At 41.4% G+C, this 15,263-nt stretch overlaps 4 protein-coding genes across 5 annotated transcripts; 1 reads left to right on the top strand and 3 right to left on the bottom strand.

Moving 5' to 3' along the window:
* Positions 1 to 415: 415 nt before the first annotated feature.
* Ir21a (Ionotropic receptor 21a) lies at positions 416 to 4,664 on the bottom strand. Its single transcript, XM_064699876.1, is given in 6 exon segments — positions 416 to 1,347; positions 2,104 to 2,296; positions 2,362 to 3,042; positions 3,045 to 3,240; positions 3,865 to 4,146; positions 4,207 to 4,664. Coding segments are annotated over 6 exon segments (2,553 nt in total). The 5' UTR covers positions 4,588 to 4,664; the 3' UTR covers positions 416 to 527.
* Positions 4,665 to 7,797: 3,133 nt separating this feature from the next.
* Mec2 lies at positions 7,798 to 10,163 on the bottom strand. Its single transcript, XM_064700054.1, has 4 exons — positions 9,921 to 10,163; positions 8,320 to 8,833; positions 8,091 to 8,256; positions 7,798 to 8,026 (listed from the first exon to the last, which is right to left on the bottom strand). Exons 1-4 carry the CDS (start codon positions 10,102 to 10,104, stop codon positions 7,835 to 7,837), a joined length of 1,056 nt encoding a protein of 351 aa, XP_064556124.1. The 5' UTR covers positions 10,105 to 10,163; the 3' UTR covers positions 7,798 to 7,834.
* A 1,167-nt stretch (positions 10,164 to 11,330) lies between these two features.
* LOC135440726 (NADH-cytochrome b5 reductase-like) lies at positions 11,331 to 12,606 on the bottom strand. Its single transcript, XM_064700056.1, has 2 exons — positions 12,451 to 12,606; positions 11,331 to 12,385 (listed from the first exon to the last, which is right to left on the bottom strand). Exon 2 carries the CDS (start codon positions 12,297 to 12,299, stop codon positions 11,376 to 11,378), a length of 924 nt encoding a protein of 307 aa, XP_064556126.1. The 5' UTR covers positions 12,300 to 12,385; positions 12,451 to 12,606; the 3' UTR covers positions 11,331 to 11,375.
* A 183-nt stretch (positions 12,607 to 12,789) lies between these two features.
* LOC135440722 (transmembrane protein 185B) lies at positions 12,790 to 15,007 on the top strand. 2 transcript variants are annotated; one of them, XR_010438351.1, is made up of 5 exons: positions 12,790 to 13,117; positions 13,187 to 13,257; positions 13,309 to 13,883; positions 13,942 to 14,477; positions 14,539 to 15,007. XR_010438351.1 is itself a non-coding variant. In XM_064700053.1 (4 exons), exons 1-4 carry the CDS (start codon positions 13,080 to 13,082, stop codon positions 14,332 to 14,334), a joined length of 1,077 nt encoding a protein of 358 aa, XP_064556123.1. In that variant the 5' UTR covers positions 12,790 to 13,079; the 3' UTR covers positions 14,335 to 15,007. The 2 variants fall into 2 exon arrangements, 1 of the variants encoding a protein (XP_064556123.1); XM_064700053.1 differs by having other exon boundaries at positions 13,942 to 15,007.
* Positions 15,008 to 15,263: the final 256 nt, after the last annotated feature.

Raw genomic sequence — 15,263 nt, 5'->3', positions numbered from 1 at the left:
ATATTAGATATTGATCCAAGACTGTGGGCAAGCTAGTCTATCTTTAGAAGAGGGGCTATTGCCGAAATAACAATTTAAATAAAAACCAGTTTTTTTTAACCAAGGTTTTAACACGGATTTTGTCAAAAACGATATCTCCATATGAGAATTACTGCCTTATGGATATGATTGTCTCAACTGCAACGATGAAGAACAAATTAGTGCAAAGTCTTTTTTAGAATCTTATACAAACTATTCTATTGCAGAGGTATGTTTTTATTAATACTTTTTTGTATTAAATTGTTATTGCAAAAAACTATAACTTAAGTTAACATTTTACTTGTCTGTCAATCAAAAGATTTATGGAGGAACCTTACGAAAGTAATAAACAACGATTAAAACAAGAAATGCAGCTATTTTTCTATTATTGACAGTTGAGATTATTTATTTATTTTTTGTGGACTATAACTTTTCCTGGGCATATTCAATTATTATGCATTTAAGAACTACAAATGAGAAAATGTAAGTTGATAATTTAGAGAACTTGTTTAATTGATGTGAATATCATCTTGTTGTTCATCGATTTCGATGCCAAAGACGACATCGGCGACGTCATCCTCGTTAGATTCGTTGCTGTGCTCATCGGCCAACTCCAGCCGGGCTATGAACTCATCCAGGCCGTCCAAAGATTCATAGACTTCTTGGGGCACTTCATCCAGTGTATTCCAAGCAACAGCATGTAATTCCGATGGGCGCGAGTCGGACTCCAGCTGCGTCTGGGCGTCCGGTCGATTCGAGCTGTATAGCTCGCGCAGCGTGGTACGTGTCAGATTTAACTCCCGCAAGCCGAATCCCATGCGCTGATTCGCATCCTCAGCAGCATGGCGACGCGCCGCCTTGCGGGCATCGTGCACCTGCTGCTCGGCTGAGGTGCGCACCACGGCCGAATTGTGCCTGGACGACCAGGTGCTGGAGGCTGACTTGCGCGTACGATTTATAATCTGGCGGCACTTGTTTGTGATGCCGCCAACAATCTCAGAGACAAGCGCAACGGCGCCCATAAAATAGCCAATGCCCATCAGCAGGAACATGCCCTCCGTGTCGGCGGTGGTCAACTGGCGCTCCTCCTGTATGATTTCACGCAGCGCCGAGCTGGCGCTGGCCTGCAGCAAGCGGCCCGTCGATGAACGTTGCATGTCCCAGCTGACCTCGTGGCCCAGCTTGATCATCAGTCCGCTCTCCTGGGCGGTCATAATCATCGAGTCAATCTTGCGTTTGTACACAGCATTCAGTGGAAAAAGGAAGCCAATTTGAAAGAGTGCAAAGCATTCCTCGCTCAGATGCAGTGCCGAACGTCGGGAGAGATTCCTGGCGAAAAGTGGGGAAGTTATAATTTATGCATAGTTTATGTTCCTCTCTAGTCCAGCGCTTATTAGCGAAATATATTTGACAAGTTCCAAATTTGTTAATCATTAGTAAACTTGTGAAAGAATGCAACCATGAAAGTTTAATAAATATGTGCTGATGTTGGGTCCATAAAAAGGTTTTTCAAAATCTTTTTCTAAATTTCGCCAGCGCCGACTTTAATAAACTTTAATAAACTTTTTAAAATAAATAACTACATCGCACTCAACTTCGAAACTGTCTCAAAAGGTAACTATAAAAAGTAAGATAGCTATAGGGTGTCACTTGGTTCTTCTCTGAGCCTCATACTATGGGAGATACGTGCCTAAATATCTTCGTTGCGTTTAGCCCGATCTTCATGAAATGGTCTGGTCATAAATATGCCAGCTAAATGTGTATAAATACCAAAGCCCAAGACTAGATCGCAATAGGAAGAACTCTCTAAAAAGCAAAGAAAAGTGCTATATCCCAATTTGTTCAACTCTAACTCTCATTTCCCTTGAGATCGGCGCTTTCATACATATTGACAAAGGGACAGACGGACAGACGGACAGGCATGGCTAGATCAATTAGCCTGATGCTGATCAAGTATATATATATATATATACTTAATAGGGTCGGAGAAGACTCCTTCTGCATTTAAATACATGTTAACGTAACCATTTTGTCCTATTTTTACCCAATCTCAACGGGTTCATTGTATGAAAAGCCTCCGCTTACTCAGTAGAATAGTTGGATTGGACGAGGTATTCCAGACGCGACCTTGACCCGAGAAAAGCATAATTCCAGAAAAAACTCTGCGTGACATTGCCAATACCTTCCTCCAGGGAGCCAACAAACTCCATTTTCTTGTATAGCTTCGCCGTGGGCTCATGTGTGGAGTTCTGAAACCAATTCTCCCAGCCACCATTATCTGAGAGTTGGTTTGACGGCATTACAGTTGAGAAACCAAAGGACGCCAGCCAGATGGATACGTACCCAGCGTGCATACACGAAAGAAGAGGCCAAGCAAGTCCAAGACGGAGTCAACGGTGTCCGGGAAGGCTGGCAATGTGACAAATGCTATAATGGAGCCGGTGTAACAGGATGTTATAATGATGGTGAAGAGCCAATAGGAGCCGATCAAAAGACGCGTGGAGGTCTTCTCCGTATTGCCCCACGAATATTTGCCGGTAAATGTGAAGGCGTTCGTGAACATGCCGAAAACGTACCAGAACATATTCTCAATTTCGCCCCAGTTACCCATCAGATGCCTCAATGTCAGGCGATCTGTAAACACAATGGGAAATATGCCACCCAAATAAACGCAGATCAGTGCCACCCACACGGGCCACTGAAAGGGCCCCATTATGGCACGATACTTGGGCAAGGCCTTGGATGCCAGTGTTATGAATGCCGCACAGTCCCGCGAATGCCCCACCGACATGTCCGTGGCACGCATTCGCTCCTCCGTTATGTAAATGCCGGACATGCCAATGTCAACTCCGCCCTCGGCGATCTGGAATTGAATGTTCTCCACGATGCTGCGCGAATTCAGGAGATTGGGCGTCTCTGTAACTTCCACGGTGAAATTCAAACGCTTGGCTATTATATTCAACAGACGTATCTCAATGCCATCCCAACGCAATGTACCCATGCCCGAGGAGTCCAGAGACTGATCCGAAAGATGTACGGCGGCTGATCTGCGGCCGATACCTGAAAACGGTGTCCGGCAAAACCATTTTGAAATTTAGCCGGAAACAGATTGATGTGCGGTCGCGACAGGGCGCCTCTGATCCAGCTGGTCAACACTATTCCAGTATTCGAGCCCAAGCCATCCGCATACAGTTTATGCGTGTATAGCACAAAGGGCCGCTCCTGTAATAGAATTTCTTAAATTAATCAAATTCTTATGATAACAAATTATATATCTAAAGTAACAATATGTTTTTATCGGGCGAAGCTAAAAACTTCGCTCACGCAATCTTTACCCCCTTTCACATTTGACACAGGCGGTCGGATTTTCCGAAAAGTGTGGAAGTTGAGCCAGAAACTTGCCCAACCTAATCGTCGCTTTTCACCAAGTAAGGGTGAATTTTGCGAAAAGTGTGAAACCCGAGCGCATAGTTAAAAGGCACGGAATCTCCCAATGCCCTGTCTAAACGTGATATAATAAAACAAACAAAAATCATATTTAACTAACTTAAAGAAAATAAGAAATTATTTTCATAGGGATTCCCACTTCAGCAAGCAATTTTTATTTGGTTTTCTGAGAATTCCCATTCAGTGTTTAAGTCAACTACAATACTTACAGAAATGTATCTAATATTTAATCTTTGGAAATCAACTCCGAATTATAAAAGGATTGTCTCTAAATTCATATGCCAGCTTTTGCTCGGATGGTTTTATAGTTCATGCTACTGAATAATTTCTATTATGAACTGTGAACAACTAAAGGGCACCCTGTATTTATGCTAAGTAGTTTTCAAAGTTAGTACTCACGCCCTCTGAAATTTCCATCAAAGATTCACCAATGACCAAGAGATTGACAAGATTCGACGACAGGTCGGAGCTCAAGAAATCGCGCAACTTCCACTGTGATGAGCTGGAGACCAGGACGACGCGGCTCTCTGTTTGGGGACCCAAAATTTTGCGTGCCATCAATGGTTCGGATAGGAATAGGATATAGCTCTTGCAGTTGTTATCAATATGTCTGGTGAAGTTGGGATTCCGTGGCTCGTAGCGCTCATTGATCTCGCCATGATAAAATGTAACTGGTATAGTCTATGAAATGGAATAAATAACACTCTAGTGTATCCACATTCAATGTCAGTACAGACACACCTTGAGGAGAGTCTCCAATAGTTGGCCCTTGGATTTGGCCACCATCCTGTCGTAGTAGATGACCGGTGGGCACTTGGCCAAATACTCCTTGGCTATTTTGTTGACCAGCGTTACCAGTGAGTTTGTTTGATCGAAATTGTGTGACGTTAGAAATTTGCTGGCCAAAAGTTCGGCGCGTGGCTTCGGTTTGCCACGGAACGTGGCATCCACACGCCGCTTGAAGCGTCTCTCAGTGCAGTTCCCATAAAGCGGTTCGTTCAAGCGATGTCGCTCAATCAAACGAGCACTCACACAGTTGCCAGGCCAATCCCCAGCGTTGTTCACTCCCAAAACAAACCCGTAGCTGGCAACTAGAACCAGACACGTCCACCACGGCAACATGCTGCAAATGTTCGAGCTGCCCCATGTGGCGCCACATTTATATACGGAAAACCGTGTGCATGTGCTGACCCGCACGCGAGAGGTTGCCGCCTAATCGAATTATATGCATTTGTGATTTGATTATTGTTTCCAAAGTTGTTAGAAAACCGTTCTAACACCTGGCTGCAGGAGCCTTGATAACAAGCAGGAGGGCTCTAGTGGGGTGTGACCGGCTGGAAGATACCCTCAACCGAGCGTTAAGCTGTGCTTCTTCTTCCCTTTGCCCCACACTCTGCATGGGAAATGCATCCTTAATTAAGTTCGGTGTTTATGTGTTATTCAAATATTGAATATGGCATATTTTTATAATCTTCGTGGGAATGGGAGGAGGTACCCTATAAGTAGAACAAGCGTAATCTATATATAGATAGCTATTCGAGAACTTACACACCAAGTTTTCCTATCTAGCTCTTATATTTGTAGAATATATATTTAAAATTTCTAAAGCTTGTAGTTCCCGTGAAGGTCGTTTTCACACAGAGAGACAAAAGGCAGACATGACTACATCGAATCGTCTGTTCTTCCTGATCAAGAATACATATATATACTTTATGGGAGATGCTTCCATTTGTCAGTTACATTCGTTGGCACAAAAACATAATACCCTTTTCACCCATTTTCATTGGGTACAGGGTATAAGAATTAGATGTGCTATCCCCATAAACAAGGTAGTTATTATTAATATGAAATACGATTGCTTGCTCCGTTTGTTGTTTTCACTTTCAACGTTTTATTATTCAAGCATTTTCCCATTTTGTTCTGTATGTGCCCGAACTATTTGCAGATAATCAAGGACTGATTAATGCTATTTGCTAAATTGTGTTTTTATCAGCAATTTCTATTTTATTTGAGAATGTCAAAAAGAGCTCACTTGAACTAGAAATATCTATAATTCGAACAATAAATTAGTAGAATCTATTAGATTTTTCAAAGTAAACGAATTCCCACTTGGCCAAAAAAAAAACCCAATCTACCTATGTATATACATATACTCATCCTACTCATACTTTATATCTCATACTCGACATACTCATATCTCTCTATTGCTGGGTATATTATGATGAACTATAGTTCGAAAAATGGACAGTTTGGCTTGTTGTCGAGGTTTAAGCCATGCTCCAAACCAGTTGGTCGATATATAGTTTTTGTTAGTGGGCTCAATACACAATACACATGTTATATGAATTATTTTATATCATGCATAACATAGAGATAAAGCCGATCGGAAATTAGGTTACTCGGATTTAATAAGCTATTTTTAACGCCGATTGCCACAATTTCTATCTACAACTCCCCGTCTAGATATTTGTAAGCGGGTTTCAAGTCCATCGAATTGAGAATCAAGACGTGAAATCCGCAATTTACACACATTTAAGTCTCTTTTGTTCATACAACCTTTGACCTTTGCATGCTCCATTCAAGGGGATTGGATTTTGCGAAGAATATGAAAGACTTATCAACTTCCCACAAAAGTCTTTGAAAATGAATATATGATATATACTATTCTAGAAGCTAAATGTCAAGTTTGGTGACTCTAGCTCTTAAAATTTACGAGTTTTTCTCAAAAAACACGATTTCGATATCGATTTTTATCGATCACTTGGAAACGGGGACTATCGGAAACATACTCGTACTGTGCGGGCATTAAGAGGACCTAGGTTCAAGTCTGTAGCTCGTGTAGGTTCTGAGATCCTTGCGTTCATAGATACGGACGGACGGACGGGCGGACAGACAGACGGGCATGGCTAAATCGACTCGGCTATTGATGCTGATCAAGCATATAAATACTTTATGGGGTCGGAGCTGCTTCCTTCTGCCTGTTACATACATTTACACAAATACATTATAACCCTTTTACCCATTTAAATGGGTTCAGGGTATATAAAATTAATTCGTAGTCATCGTCGCTTATTTCACTTATTACTTCACGCTTCGGTAAGTCTACATGTTGAATCGGTTCGATGAAAATGTTTTTGTCTAACTAAACTTACAAATTAAATGAGTAAAGGGATACAACCAGCTTAAATAAAATAATTTTTGAAAACTGAACTCCCCATCAATGTTTTAACCTGGCAAAATCAACTAAACAAACTACTTGCTATCGCGTCAGAGCTTAATATTATACTTTGATTTGTAGGGGAAAAACTAAAATAAACGAGAAAGAAGGGCTATCTTCGGCACGCCGAAGATTTAATACACTTGCAAACCCAACCTTTTCATAATGCTCATAGTGCTTTGCCCGTATCTAAGAAGTAAATGCCGAGTATGTTTTAGATATTTTGAAAAATAATGAAGTTTTCCATACCACAACTTAATTTTCGATCGATCGTTCCTATGGCAGCTATTTGATATAGTAGTCCGATCCTAATAGGATCTTGCATATATGCGAGGAGCATAGTAAACCTAATAAATGGCTAGTTTGTTCAAGATATCTGAATAAAAAATAAGTTTTTCCTACAAGAACCTACTTTTCGACCGATCTTTTCTACGGCAGCTACATGATATAGTGGTCCGATCCGACATATGTTCTGCATGCAACAGAAAGAGGCACTTCTGCAAAGTTTCATAAAGATAGCTTTAAAACTGAGAGACTTGTTCGCATAGAAACAGACATACGGACAGACGGACATGGCTATATCGACTCGGCTGTTGATACTGATCAGGAATATATATACTTTATGGGGTCGGAGATGTCTCCTTCTATGCGTTACACATTTCACCACAAAATTATAATACCCTCTGCAAGGGTATAAAAATATCAGACAAATAAATAAATAAAATGAAATTCCATTAATAGAATTGAAAAAAAAAAACGCCAATTGAGAGAAAAAAAAAACAGTTTTGAAGGTAGGCTTAGGCTTTCGCATACACACACACTTGGATGCTATATTTATGCCCAGAAAATCACGAGAGCATCTCCCAGGGTATCAGGTATCAGGGTATCTGCTAGTCGGACACTCTCATCTGGAGAACTCTTGTTAAATATAATTATATACATTCGAGTAATTTTAGAAATTCCCGAATGCTGGCTTTTACTTAAAGCTCATGGAAAAAACCAGCGAAAGCCACAGCTGGGCAAATATGTAGATAATCTATCACAAATTGTGTTACTGTATAATTATATATTCGTGTATGCACACATTTGAGCTGCATGCAGATAGATGAATACAGATAATATAGCTATATACAATTGCGTAGATTGTGTAGCTTAGAGGATTGTCTGAGGATACGAGGCTTGTTGTTCCTTCAGCAGATCTGACGGCAGCTGCGGCTTTGGTGGCAGTTGCATCGTTGGCATATACTTGGCCAGATACGGAGTCAGGAGCTCCATGGGCAAGGGGAATACAATCGTCGAGTTCTTCTCCGCCGAAATGCTGCTCAGCGTTTGCAGATACCGAAGCTGTGGTTAATACACAAACGAAAGCTATGATAATCAGATGGTAATCAATGAAGGAGCGACTCACCTGTAAGGCAGATGGACTGGAGGATATGATATCGGAGGCTTCCTTGAGGGCAGTTGCTGACTTCTTTTCGCCTTCGGCTGCAATCACCTTGGCGCGGGCATCGCGTGAGGCTTCCGCTTCGGCGGCCATTGCACGCTGCATGGACGTGGGCAGCGACACATCCTTGCTGCAAGGAATCAGCAAGATCGATCAGCTCAATGTCTGTTGCATTAATCCATACATATCTTACATTTCGACCCGCTCAACCATTACGCCCCAGGGTTCGGTGGCATCGTCCAGGGTCAACTGCATATTGTGTGCCAGAGTCTCGCGCTCGGTCAGCAGCTCGGTGAGATTACGGGTGCCCACAATATTGCGCAGCGTGGTGGCAGCCAGGAGGCGCGTCGATGTGCTGTAGTCCTCGACGCGCACGATCGCATACAATGGATCACAAATGCGATAGTAGACAACCGCGTCGACAGTCACCGTCACCGAGTCCTTCGTTAGCATCTCCTGCTGCGGCACATTGAATGTCACCGTGCGCAGATCCACCTTCTGATACTGATCGATGCACGGCAATATGAAGAACATGCCCGGACCACGAGGACCGCCACTCAGGCGGCCCAACCGAAAGATAATGGCACGCTCGTACTCGGCCACGACCTTAATGCATATGAATACGGAAATGGGGCACGTGATAATAAAGACCAGCAATGAGAGCAGAGTGACAATCCATTCCATGCAGCCAAGCGGCTCGTTTTCCGCTGCAATCACAAATCAAAAGCATCCGCCATGCAAACCCCTTCATGACTAAGTTCTTGATAAGGAAATTTCAGTTGTTTTTTTTGTTTATGATGTTGGTACACACAATGAATCCATTAAGAAGCTGACTCATAACTGAAAATATTTGCTAGATGATACTCTGCAAACCAGGCCTGAACTGTTCTATTTTCCTTAAACTGAACCCTAAACGCGATTTTGTTTATTATCTTTTAACAAAATGTAAAAAATTGCGATGAAGAAAGATATGTGAAGATCAAGAATTTCAATTGAATTTTTACTATAAGCTTTACCTAAACCAAATCAGTTCCCTAAACAAATTGTTTATTCAATAAGAGTTTGGTTCAAAATAAAACAAATCTTTGAGGGAAGCCCGGCCCCAAAGAATGCATTATTCCACACATATTTACTAGATGAGTTGTTAGAAAATTCAATTAATTAATTCAAATTCATTTTATCAATTAAACTAATACTTAGAAAATATATGAGAAGACAAGGTCTGAACTTAAATTGTCTGAAGCCAGGTTCACGAACATAACCCAAAGGCACATGGTTGACCCGAACCGTAAACAATTTCTTTTGGGTTGGTGAATATAATAAAATTCATTGTTGTTTTGAAAATTCAAAGGAAAAAAGTTTTAAAACCGAAAACCGAAGTGAACCGCACGTTCAGGAGGCTTTCGTGGGAACCGTACACTAAGTCAACAAAAATGATTATCTTGTTTGCACTTCACTTCAAATAAGATTAACTTCAATCGAATGAAGTTCCAAGCTAAAGATATTCCATACCCAAGCTTATTCAGATAAGCTTTCCGTACTTAAGTGTTTGATTGTTAGCTAAAAGTAGCTCTAAAAACATGTAGAAAGAGTTGATAACTAGCATTATCTTCATCTTTATCAGCACATCGAATCTTATACATTCCCAGTCTGCCTAATATGGATATTGGACCTAATCGAGGAATTTACAACATGAAATATTATGTGAATTGCATCAAAATCATTTCGCTTATCTAATCTTGTTTACTTTTGACAAATAATTTGCCAATTGCCAAACTACTTGGTGGTGCTCACATGTCTTGAATCCGCGATACTCCGGTACGGGATTACGTTTGAGATTTGTGTGAGGGGCTTCCGGCTCCGGTGGCTGTTGACCTGGCATTATGTTAACCATATGGGCGTTGGAGCCAGTGGGTAGCTCCGAAGCACGCAAATCCTCGTAATTCGAATACAGGGGTGAATTGCGCTGCTGCTCCATGACGTTGATGTTCGCTCCACAATGCACCCAATGCGTCGGCCAACCGCTCGTTACTGACGGCTGTGATACCAACTGCTATGGCAGTCTGCGGGGTTTTCAGCAAAAGCTCTCGCTCACAAAACCGATAAGCGCGAACTGCTCGAAACTTCCCCCACCGCTGCCCATTGCTCATCAATCGCACTGCCCGCCACTCATTGCTCAGCTGACTCTCATTATGGAGGCTTATCTTTCATCGATGAGCTAACGCCTTCAATCAGAAGTCAGTATAAAAAGCTCAAGTCGAGCACTCTCGACTGCAAGTTGACCTGTCAACAAATTCAAAGCGCGTGGAGTCCCCCCTACGCCATTTCACCTTCTACACCATCAGGCACCGCAACGGGCTAATGGGAGGGCGAGCTCGAACCCCCGCGGGTCTAGAGGTCTGCATAACCTAACCCAATTTAATACAAAGCGCGTAGAAGCTTTCCGGCTGATTTTCAAAAACTTTCGTTGCAACAGGCAGGCAAGAGAGGTGACTAGTTCCTTTCAATAGGATGGAAAATTTTAGGACAATTTTTATGTGAACGGTATCTAACCTTGAAAGATCGTTAGAATCAAGTTCAGACATATCAAAATACATTTAATTTTACAAACTTCTTTTCTGTCTCTTAAATTTGTTGTATACAAAGAATTTTAAGTTTTTGAAGTAGCCATTGCCAGAACTAGAACGGAATAGTAGCCTGAATAGGATGTAAAATGGGAAACTTGTGATCCCGTTTAATAATCCAATAAGCCATATAGTTATATTAAAAAGTTTACTTTAAGTAATCCCTCTAATCCCTCTCAATACAGCATTTTTATTTAACTTTTGATGTTTTGATAACAATATTTCAAAGCTCGGAGCTTTGCCGTTTTGTTCATTCATATAGGAAAACAAGAAACTGCGCAATACTCGGTTCGCAGTGTAAAAGCCGATTAAATGAGTTGAAGAGTCTTCCTGATTATTTGGTTCGTGACTCTACCCACTCTTGGTGACAAATCAGCAGCTCTTTGTAGTAATCTGTCTAATGTGCAAATTTGGCGACTCTTTACACGGGTACATATGGCATGTTATATGTCTCTAGAAATCGAAAAATTTGATTCATATGGACAAGCAGACGGACATATCTCATACGTTTTAAACAGAATATAATTGAATAAACTACGTCAACATTGGAAAGATAAAAATTGGATGCTACTAGCCAAGCTGGGTGCTACAAAATGCATCTTATAAGGATAATCAAACATATAATTTACAATAAAAACACATGTTCATCTGACAAGCCGAAGGCGCTCACTGCTTGCTCGCGCATAGCCCGCTGGAAAGTTGGATAGCCAGCTATAATGGCAATGGAAACGCCCTCGTTGCCGGGCACTACATGTGACGCCAGTTGCTCAGCATCCAGGCGCATCGTGCGCGCTGTCTCTTTGTAGCGCAGTTTCTTTTGTAGATGCTCACATAGCTCGCTGCAGTCAGCGGAGCCGCAGCTGCACTGTTGGTGCGCTAGATAAAGGCAGCTGCGGTAATTCCAGTATTGGGCAAACTCGAGCAGGCGATCGCGAAAGTAAACATGCTGCAGATTCTGTGCACATATCAGATGCCGTATGCGACTCATGTCATCCTCGTTGTCCAGCACCTGCGCGACCAGCGGCAAAGTGGGCGCAATGGCCACGCCCTGCGCTATAATGTATATGCATTTGGCACCGCTCATATCATGCACATAGTTGCCAATAGGGCCGCGAAAGTCTAACACTTGCAACGGCACCAGTGCTGCCAAATATTCGGACATGGGTCCACCGGGTTGCAGCTTGACCAGAATTTTGAACTCTTTGGTTACAAAGTTTGTCCAGTAGGGCGAGTAGGGACGCAGCAGCGGCGCAGCATGCCCAGTAAGCTCAGCGCGTAGCATAACATGATGCCCCGGTGGAATGTCCAGTATACTATCATCATTCTCTTCCTCATCCACTGCGTAACCAAAGTGCAGCATTCGAACTTGTGCATCTCCGTTGTGCACCTCATTACTAAGCAGCTTGAATCTGGCATAGCTAAGGATGACATTTCGCTTGCCCGCCAGCAGGGCACGTCTACTGGGCTTGGGCTTATTGTCAAGAATGCAATTGGTGCATCCATTGCCGCAGCAGTCGCTTTCGTCCACTTCGTTCTCAGGCATGAGCATCAACTAGAGGTGAGCGATATTTCAGTACCCTGCGACTTATCACAATTCGGTTGGAGTCACATAATAAGTTTGCCTGAAAATGCACACTGAATTTTACAATAACTAATATTATTTGTAATTGTCAACTTCCATATAATATAGCCAGATTTACCTATATTGAAAGCTTTTAATTCGATCTTAACACAGGAATATAGCACTTTAGAGTTGTCTAGCTTGTAACCATTACTGAAAATATATTTGCTTGTTATTAATTGGTTGATATTTGCTTTATTTAAAAAAGCGTTTAAGCTTTTTCATGATTATTAACCGGAATAAGCGATATTTTAACGAATACGTCGCACAAATGTCATATGTACGAACTGTATGAAAATATCGTATGTATTGTCACAGTTTTCACAGGCGCCTATCAACACTTGACTATTCAATTTGACAAATTATCACTCATCTCTATCATATCGATAGCTCGTCATCGGGGTTAATCGTCGCTGTTCGATACCTTTCTGATAGGCAGATAAACAACAAAAATACTTAGTATGCCTTTTTCTAACAGTATCGCAGTGTGTAAATAAAACATTTAAAGACATCTAACAAAATTCAATAAAGAATTCTTCGTAACTCTCCCCTCCGAGCGCCAGCAAGATAGAAAGCATCAGACAGCTGCAAAGGGCAACGGCAACAATAATGTGCAACTAGTGGCGGACGTCTGCATCAGGATTTGGATCTCAGGAGAAATCAAGCACAGATTAGCAGTTGCCAGCGTTGTATTCTCGCTGAGGGAACATGAATCTGGAATCATTGTTTCGTGATTTTAACCCCTGGTAAGCAATCCAAACTAGTAGCTGCCCACTTTGTACTCAATCCCAAACATCTTCATTGGTCATCTTCAGTAAATTCATAGTACACTGCAGCCTATTTACGTTTGTTACGCTATTTGCGCTGCGCCTTGATGGATACATAGGTGAGTAAATCACTTTGAAACCAAAATGGAATTAAATATTACGAATTACAGATTGGCCGTATTGGGCTATTTTTACGCCGTTGTGGATTTGGAAATGCACTGCTATACTAGGCGCTATAGTGGGCGCCATTGTCTGGTGCCGTTATCCCCACTATCGGCTTGAAGGTGACTCCTACACGCAGTTCAAGGCGATGCTCATCTCCTTGTCGCTGCATCTTATATTGTTAATGTTTGAGTTGTTGGCCTGCGACAAGCTCACCTCGGAGCGTCATCTGTGGGTGCTGGTCTTTATACCGCTCATCTTCGGCTCTGTTGTTAGTGTCGGCGCCTGTGTGTGGGCCGTTAAACATGATCGCTCTTTTGAGTTAGAGCTGTTTTTGGCTGTTAATGCATTGCAGTTTGTATCGCTACCGCTTAAATTGGACAAGTTTGTTTACTGGAACTGGGATGTGGTGTTTGTGCCCATGTGGATTGTCATATGCCTGAGCTTGGTCAGTGTCCTCTACAATATAATATTCTGTGGCATTATGATGCGCACGCCTGAAGTGTCGTTGCAACAGAAGAAGGCGGCACTAAATGCAGCGGTTGGTAACATTTGCACTGTCCTGCCGCTGCTCTGTTTTCAGGTAAATTGCAATCTTATCAACTTGCATTGTCGTTATTCTCAATTACTATCTTATGCAGGTGGTTATCTGCGACAAACTGGATGGGGAGATTAAGTTTCCGTACATTGTGGTCTTCGCCCCGCTGCTGGTCTCTATACTTGCTCTAATTATTTTAAGCTTTACCGCGAAGGGCGGCAACATGTGGTGGTTTGGCATACGTAAATCGTTTAGCCAGTTTCTGCTCTCGGCCATGCCGTTTCTACAAGAGTACGGGAACATTAGCTATCACGCGGAAACGCAAAGCAATGCGGGTCAATCAGTGCCGCTGGATGCATCCTCATCAACAAGCAACATGGCTGTCACAGAGCCGCTGCACGAGTTTAGCAAGCACGACAAGAAGAGCAAGAAATCCGCCAAGAATGATATAATGAAGCCGGTGGTGCCATTTATTAGCATTGATTTGCCTGATTAGAAAGAGAGAGAGAGAAAGGGAGATATGCGATGCAACGCCGCACATATACAATAACTAAAAACAATAATAAGCATTGCTTGCAATGTTATCACACAAAACACACACGTATATATATATATTTATATATGTCCACCTATTCTTAGGTGAGTAGCTTTAGGCACTAGCATACATGCATATATTAACATACACAAACTTTGGCCGTAGCTGATTCGTACTGAATTTAATTTGTAAGCCTCCTCGCTCTCACCAGATCGTACGCGCTACACACACACACACACACAAACACCCGCGCAACCAAACCCAGGTAGTGCTCTTTAATATACAAGCATGCATATAATATCTGTACATATATTCGGCCTGTATTATTTAAGCAGTTTACTCTTAACTTAAAATCACAAAAACTTGAATATATATACATATTTATATATATGTAAATACCTATATATATTTTTAGCTTTTCGAACAAATTGTAACTCATACCGAGTGAATTGTGAATTCTTTTAGCAATATTTTATAATGCATCATTTGTTGCTGTTCAGATTCTTTTACCTTATATATGTGCAAGTATTATATTGGTGTATGCATATTTTTATGTTTTTAAGGGTTTGTACATTTTAAAAGAAATTGTAAATAATTAACAATACAAAATTAAAAATCTCTTAAGTGCTTCCAATTTATGTCTTTATTTGGGAGTTGATTATAAAAGAGATTATAATCAAGAAAAGTTAATTGATTTTTTTTAATCTTAAATAGTTTATAGTTTGTGACAATCGACATACCAAAAAAAAAGCCCAGTGAGAGGCTTTTGTATCCTGGTATAGATCAGAAGACAGGTAAATCAAATTGATATTTATATGTATTAATCTTTATTCAAATTAGGAAGCTACAAAGTTTTACAAGTTTTGTTGACATATATTGTTTCTTAAATT

Source organism: Drosophila montana, unplaced genomic scaffold (assembly GCF_035044405.1).
Source record: "Drosophila montana isolate Dmon_TW-CO22-7 unplaced genomic scaffold, ASM3504440v1 contig_1624_1, whole genome shotgun sequence".
NCBI classification, from domain to species: domain Eukaryota; kingdom Metazoa; phylum Arthropoda; class Insecta; order Diptera; family Drosophilidae; genus Drosophila; species Drosophila montana.
Note: the sequence above shows the minus strand (reverse complement) of the source record. Positions and strands in the feature narration are given on the sequence as shown.